Here is a 7,588-nt window from a genome sequence, read left to right as displayed (position 1 = left end):
CGTGGGTGCGGGCCAGGCCGGGCGCCTCTGAGCCGTCCCACCGTGGGGGGTTCTGTCGCAAGGGCGCCTGCGAGCCGTTCGGGGCCGTTTCACAGAGTTTCTTTGGAGAGGGGCGGTCGCTCAATATGGGGGCGAGGGCATTTTGTGGGGGTTCTTTCCTGGAACACATGGGGGCTGGTGGGTGCTTCTTATGGCCCTCGAAAGTCAGCTATCCTGGTAGGCAGCTTCTCATTTTCTAGAAAACAATTTTTAATGTTGAAAATGTGTGTTTTGGCCAAACCCCACCGACAACATGAGAAGTGTCTGTGGCCCCAGTCAGTGGGACACGGGCAGTAAAACCACCGCGGTTTATGGGACGCGTGGCGTCACCACACTGCGCCAGGACAGGAAGGACGGAGGGTGTGTTCTGCGCGGGCCGGTGGGACCAGGGGGCAGACGGGGGAACGGGGCCGGCGAACCCCGGACAGGCAGTGCGAGGCCGCGAGGCCGCGGCCACAGCGTCCCCAGCAGCACACTGCAAGTTACCGCTCAGGCCAACTAATGTTGCATGACTCGCGAATCCAAGCGTCTGGTCTCAAGTGTCAGCTGCCACCTGCCAGCCAGGCGACCTTGGGCAAGTCACTTCGCACCTCTTTGTAAAATGGAGACAGTGCCTGGCTCCTGTCTGCCTCGGTCACCGAGGGAGTGCCGGGGGAGGACCGCAGACAGCCCGCTGGTGGCCGTGGCTACGTCGTGCTTGCACCGGATGCCACTTGGAGACGAGTGCCACTGGCCGACGGCGCCTCGCCCCTTCTGTCGGCATCGGGGCGGGCTTCGCGGAGGAAGGGGCGTTGTTTCACGGACGAGGGTCCAGCGGGAGAGTGTCCCAGGAGAGCAGGAGGCACCGGCAGTCAGCGGGCAGAGCCGGACCGCCCTGGGCCCGAGTTAGGTGCCGGGTGTTGCCGTGGGGCCCGTCGGCCTTCTCCCCGGCCGTCCTTCCGCAGGTTGCCACGCTCACCCGCCTTTCCTCCCTCGCCGGCGGCTTTCACACGGCGGCGCTGTTTCCCGGGGCTGGCGGCGGCTCCTGGGGCAGCATCCACGCTCCGAGCTGGAGGCCGGCTTGGCGACAGGCAGTGCCGGCACAGGAGTGGACGGGTGACGCTGTTGCTGCCACCCAGCTGTCCGCCTGCGCAGGGGCTCCCGGCCCGTGACCCGCAGCTCCACCCCACCCTGCGCCAGGCGCGCTCAGGTCCAGCCTCGCTGGCCCATTTGCAGCCTCCTTCGGACTGGCACGCTATTTTCTGATCCCGTTTCGTTTCCTGTGTTGACTTACGAGCCCCACCTCCTCGCTTCGCTGTTCACGAGGCTGCAGGGTGTGGGTGACTCGCCACGTCTGCCCGCAGTAATCGCTGGTATCGGCGGGTAGACGGGTCGCCCCCTGCTGTCCACTCATGTGCACAGCACATTGTTATTGCTTCAGCTTTAAGTCGTCCCCTTTTATCTTTTAAAGAGATTAAAATTCTTTCTCTAAGCTTTTCCTCTCCTCCCTACGCTATGAGCACATTTCAGGGTGCTTCGTCCCTTCGCGTAGATGAGATTTCTAGCCGCATCTTCCTTCTGCGGGAATGATGTCCTTTGATGGCCGTTCGTCAGGTATAGGTGGTGGCAGTGCATTCTCAGTCATCAGTTCCGTTCTGATTGATGGTCATTCGCCACTCTGAGGACAGTCGGGCCTCCTGGCCTGCACAGTCTCTGCTGACGGTCTGGATTATGCTTATCTGGTCCTTGTGCTCGATGGGCCTTTCTTCCATGGCTGCTTTTAAAACTTTCTCCTGATCTCTTTATCACCGGTTTTCAGTGATTTAACGATGATTGCTCATGTGTGGTTTGCTTTGTGTTTATCCTGCTTGTGGTTTGCTGAGTTTCTTGGATGTGACGTTTATACTTTTCATGTCATTTGGAAAACGTTGGGTCATTATTTCTTCAGATTTTTCCCCCGTTTTGGGGACTCTCGAGCACACGTACACGTTACGCAGCTCGACGCTGACCCACCGGTCACGGGGACACTGTCTGCTTCGGGCGTTTTTCTCTCTGCCCGAGTTTGGATCGTTTCTGTTGCTCTGCTTCAAACTCACTGATGTTTTTTTTTGCAATTATATAATACGCTATGAATTCCCTTGTGTTGGTTTGGGGCCTTTATGAAACAGAAGCAAAGATGGGGTTAGAGGTGGACAGATTTGGGGGAAACACCTGTGAAGGATAAAGGGGACAGGCCTGAGAGGGCAGGGAGAGCCCCTCGTCCTCGGCGCCAGGCTGACAGCTGCGACAGGGAGGACAGGGTAGGAGCAGTCCAGGAAGGGTTGGACCAGGACGATGGGGTGTGCTGGAGCCAGGGCGCCTACGGGAGCAGCTAGCATGGGGCCTCTGCTGCGCCCAGTCGTGGGCCGAGCACGCGTGTGGGAAGCGTGGCCTCAGCCTGGACGGGGTGGCGGACCCAGAGGCTCAGCGTCTGGGCCGGAGTCTCGTGTTCAATTAAACACGTTCCGACTGTGCGTCAGCGTCCGTCGCCCTGTTTACTGTCGCTTCTCCCTTGAGCAAGCAGCTCCACCTCCAGGGATGTGCCCGAGGCCGGTGACCCGAGGCTCGGCAGGTGTCCCCGTGGGAAGAGGCAGGGAGCACCGCGAGCCGAGCTCGGGCCTGTCGCGAGGGTGGTGCTGCCGGTGGCTTCGCTCCCGGCCCCCCCCCATCCCCCGTGGCCTGCGTGTACCGTGGGTGCGCCCCCGCGCGCATCCTCCGTCATGTCACGTGCCGCCACCCCTTCGTCAGCCTCCTCCGTGGCCTGCTCCCCCCTCCTCGGTCCCTCTCACCAGACCTTTGTCCACGAGTCAGCGCTGGCCTCCCGGCACCGTCCCTTCTCACGTTCACCCTGCACACCCTCACCACGTCACCGCCGTCCGGGTCACTGGGTGGTGGCTGTGCGTCTGCAGGCTCCGGGACAGCCCTGTCCTGCAAGGTACACACCCACAGGTGTGCGCAGCGGCCCGCGGGCTGCTCCTGCTCCGTCTCCACGAGGAGCTGGGCGCTCACCTGAGAAGCCACCTGTCATCTGCTCCCAAATTACCAGGACTTCCTGAGTGTCACTAGGCCCCTGCCCTCTTCCGGTGGGGAGGGCCTGAGACATCTGTCCCCCAGCTCCCCTGCCGTGTTGGGTCCTTCACCCCGCCCATGCCACACACACACTGGTGATCCTACTGTCCCAGCCAGCACCCCGCCGACCCCCAACCTCGTTTCCCGGGCGAGCGTGCGAGCGTGCTGTCTCCTGGGTGTGTGCGGGGCTCGCCCCCACCGCCAGGTGCCACCCACAGCCCCTCCGCCTGGCTGGGTCGCCATCGCCCTGCCCTTTGCCGGGCGGTGGCAGCAGGAGCTGCAGCGTGGGCCCCAGCGTGTGAAGGGGTGGCTTAGGGACAGCGGTGGGGCGGGCTGGCTGTGAACCGCTGCTGACCATGGCTTGCTTCCCCCCACAGCTGCCAGGCCGCAGGTACAGCCCCGGGTACAACGCGGACGTGGGTGACAAGTGGATCTGGCTGAAGTGACGGCACGGCCTCCGCCAGAGCCGCTCCGTGGGACGCAGACGCCCGGCCGGCCGACCCGCACACTGTGGCTTTAGAACTGGGGGGAGTAGACGGTCCGAAATCGCAGGGTGCGGCAGCGGCACAGAGCAGGTGCCCGCAGGGTCGTCGGGGTGGGGGGACCTCGCCACCTCACTGTGGAGTAAGCACCGTTGTCGCGAGGGGAGCGCGGTCTGCGGGAGAGACGGGCGCCACCGGCACAGCCCCCCCGGCTCCCCTCGCGCTGTCGGGCACGTTTGTATGTCGCTCCCTCAGACTTGGAGAAATACAGCAGCTTCTGTGGCGCTTCTGTCCGTGGTGGCTCTGCTCACGCCGTGCGTGTCACACCGTCCGCACACGCACGCTCGCCGGTTCACCCACCGTCTGCCGGGCTGGGCCGTGCTTTAACTCGGACCTCCCTCCGTCGCGGCGGAGTTCCTCGAAGCACTTAGTCCGTTCGTCGCGGCCTCCTGCACGGGCAGAAAGGAGAGACAGCGCAGGGGACATAGCCAAAGAGGAGGAGGTCGCCATGGGAACCGCGTGTGTTTCCAGAGACGTTCTGGAAGCCTCGCGTGGTGGCCGCCATCGGCTGGTCATCTTCCTCTGACAGGCGGTTAGAATGTGGATGGGATAAAACGCAAGAGCAAAGCGACCCACGCTCTTCATCACCTAGAGATCAAGTGGTCACCGGAGGGGCGAGGGTGGGAGCCGTTTCTGTGCGGCCGCTGCCGAAGGCAGAAAGCGGGAGGCCGGGCCGGCGGGCGCCCGGGGAGCCCAGCAGCCTGCGCTGGGCCACACCCGGCTGTTGAATTAAATGAAGGAAAAGTAAACATGGCCTGAGGCGCAGCAACTCGGCCACACTAGCCGCTGTTCTGTGCGCAGTAGCCACACGGCCAGTGGCGTCAGTAGTGGACGGTGCGGGACGGTCTCATCCCGTCCAGTCCTGTCCCGTCAGAAAAATGTCCCCCTCCGTCCCTCCGTCCCTCCGTCCCTCCGTCCCTCCCTCCTCTCTTTCTTCAGTCCCTCCCTCCCTCCCTCCCTCCCTCCCTCTCTCCCTCTCTCCCTCTCTTCCTCTCTTCCTCCCTCCCTCCTTCCCTTCCTTCCTTCTTTCTTCTTTTCTTTCTGAGTCTTAAGACTTGAAACCCAAGTCTCCCAGCAGTCTTCGAGGTGGAGTCCAGATTCCAGTGGCCGGAGCTGTGATGTCGCTACAAAACGGCTCGTGGGCCGTGAGCGCAGCCAGGCGCAGGGCCGGCCTCGGGGCTGTTTGGCGCGAGCGCCTGGAGGCCACTCGGGAGGGGGGCGGGGGAAGGAGCGGGCTCTCTCCAGCTGTCCTCACACCGGGCGAAGGCCGTGGGGCCCCTGAGCGTCAGCTGGGCTCTGTGCGAGACTCCCACACGTGCGGGCCATCGATCGGCGGGCGGAGCTGGTCCCTTCCGTTTGCCGCTGTCCCCTCCCGTGGGAGCCGGGCAGAGAGCCGCAGACCGCGCCCTCATCTCCTCCAAAGCGAAGCCCGGAGAGCCAAGCGCGCCCACCTCCTCATGTCTGAGCGGCACGTGAGGTCCCGAGGACACCACGACGCTTCCGCGCAGGCCGGCGCGGCTTCGAGCGTCCGGCAGGAGGCCCGTCGCGACTCTGGTTCTGTCTCGCAGGCGCACGTCAAAAGTCACGAGGGTTTCGTGCTGAGAAAATGCTCGTGTTGCCTAAAGTACTTTTCTGCTCTGTGCAATGTCATAACCAGAAGATTAAGAACGTTTAGCTTCTCGGAGGGAATTACAGACAGTTACATCCAGCCACCTTAGCAAAGCAGGGCCCGCCTTGGTGGCCAGCTAGCCTCACTTGTCCCTCTGCCGCTGGCCGGTGTCCACTGAGCAGCCCCTGAGCTAACAGTGTGTGGCCCACACAGCAGGTCAAGAGTAGACATTCTAGAAAGCTCTGGCTACATTGTGTCTTCACCTAACTCCAGGTGTCAGGTTCTGTAATGACAAACAAAAGGAGGTCCCTCCAAGCCCGTTCTGTTTGTCACAAGCCTGTGGGGTGGGCGTGTCAGCGGGGAGCTCCCCAAGTGGGCTCCAGGGAGGAAGGCCAGACGGGGGGCCTGGGGCTGGAGGGCTGAGGGCAATGGCCAGTGAGTGCCTGGTGGGCAGGGCCCGGTGGGCAGACCCCACAGTGGCCTTGGGGGAGGAGGAGCAGAGCCGGATGAGCCAGGACCCCGTAGGACTGTGGGGTTCGTGTGTGGGCACCATCCCCGCCCAAGTAGAAGGTGTAGACGCTTGGCCCGTCGTCGGCTCACTGTGTTTGGGATGCGCGGGGAAGGGGCGGGCCAGCTGCCCTCCTGCCCGGCGGGCTCTCGGGCGGTCAGCATCCCCACACACTGGGAAGCAGCACCCCTTCCTCCGGGCTGGCGGGGAGCTGGGGACAGCAGCGGGGACGGGCTGGGTTAGAGGCCACACGACAGGTGGGCAGCGGAGTTGGAGGGCTGTGACAGTGTGGAGTGTGTCACGTGAGGGGAGACAAGGGGGGGCCAGGAGGAAGGCCCAGGAAGGGGCAGGTGTACGTGTCAGCGTGTCCCCACCAGAGGGTCACCCCAGAGCTGTTTCCTGGAGAGTGACTGGGAAACGGGCCACACGTGTGGCGGAGATGGCAGCCCCGCCTCACACCACACCGCCAGTGAACGCCAGGTACTCGCTCAGGACCTAGGTGTGAAAAACATGGAGCTCTAAAATCATTTGTGTCGTAGGAAATATTTTTAACCTTGACACGTGGAAGTTCTTTAAAAAAGGACTTCAAAAGCAAAACGCATAAAACTTAATAAATTTGATGACATAAAATTGACATCATAACATGAGATCAAACACCAAGCAAAAAAATAAGTGCAAACTGGATAAAATGCTATTGACGTCCAGGAAGAGATGAGTGACCTGAGACCTTATAAGGGCCCTGCAAATGCCCGGGACACAGACAGCCCCCCGGGAAATGGGCAGAAACGTGACTAGCGATCCGCAGATGAAGAAACGCAGTGACCAAACGCGAACCGTCTCCGTCGCTGGCGATCGGGGCTGGGGACCTGCAGCACTTTGATGCTCCTCCCCGCAGCGACGGCACGGTCAGGGCACTGCCAGAGCTTGTCCTCAAACGGCCTCGTTTTATTCAGCGTCACCTCGTGCCGCCGTCCGTGGGGCGTGCGGTCTCCCCACATCTGCGCGGGTTCCTCCCGCATCCAAGACACACACGTGGGGTGAAGGGCGCGTCTATGCGGGCCCTGTCTGGGTGGAGGTGGGGGTGGGGGCGTCCTGTCCGGGTTGATGTCCTCCTGGCACCCTGAGCTCCGGGAGAGGCTCCAGCCCCACGACCCTGAGCTGGCATCAGCAGCTGGGAAACTCGGGCCTCGTCTTTCTTCATCTTTCTTAAATGTCCGCAGACCTCACCCCTATGTCATGTTTCACATTAGAAGCGTTTGGGGTCAGTCTTTGGAGGTGGGTGATGTTTGCAGGAACCTAATGGAACCCGGCCAGGCCGGTGTCTGGGGTCTGGCTCGGGAGCAGCCGAGCACTGTCTCCTGTCTCCCGTCAGGCAGTGGGCACGCCGCTCTGGGTGGCAGGCGTGGGGTGGGGGTCCATGTGGCGTGGCGGGGGGAGTGGTGGGCGGAGCATGGGCCTCGGGAGTCCCCCTGGTCCCTGGAGCTGCCCGCCGGCCCGTTGCCGGCTCGTCCAGCCTTTCTTGGAGAGTCACATGGAGGGTCCCAAAGGGGAAAGGCGTAGAACACAGCCCGGGACCAGGAGCCCAGAGCCCGGTCCCAGCCTGGCCCCTCACTGGCCACGTGCTGGCCAGAGCACTTCCTTCTTGTCCCCATCCCAGTCTGGGAAACGGCCAGAAAGGCCCGTGCGCCTGGGCACAGGCATGAGGGCGCACCTGCAAGACAGGCTGCTCGTCGTCACCATCGCTCTCAGAGCTGGCCCGGCCAGCAGCTGTCCCTCCCGGGGACGCCCACGGTGCCTGCCCAC

The 7,588-nt window shown here is 62.7% G+C and overlaps 1 protein-coding gene across 1 annotated transcript in view; it reads left to right on the top strand.

Moving 5' to 3' along the window:
• Nucleotides 1–3,897, top strand: part of NDUFA10 (NADH:ubiquinone oxidoreductase subunit A10) — a 32,894-nt gene extending 28,997 nt beyond the window's left edge. The window contains exon 12 of the mRNA XM_025045430.1: nucleotides 3,504–3,897. Coding sequence (XP_024901198.1) covers nucleotides 3,504–3,572 — 69 coding nt within the window. The 3' untranslated portion in view covers nucleotides 3,573–3,897. The remainder of the gene's footprint in view (nucleotides 1–3,503) is intronic.
• Nucleotides 3,898–7,588: the final 3,691 nt, after the last annotated feature.

The sequence above is a fragment of the Pteropus alecto genome, unplaced genomic scaffold (assembly GCF_000325575.1).
Source record: "Pteropus alecto unplaced genomic scaffold, ASM32557v1 scaffold143, whole genome shotgun sequence".
Taxonomy (NCBI): Eukaryota; Metazoa; Chordata; class Mammalia; order Chiroptera; family Pteropodidae; genus Pteropus; species Pteropus alecto.
This window is presented reverse-complemented; position numbering and strand designations above follow the sequence as displayed.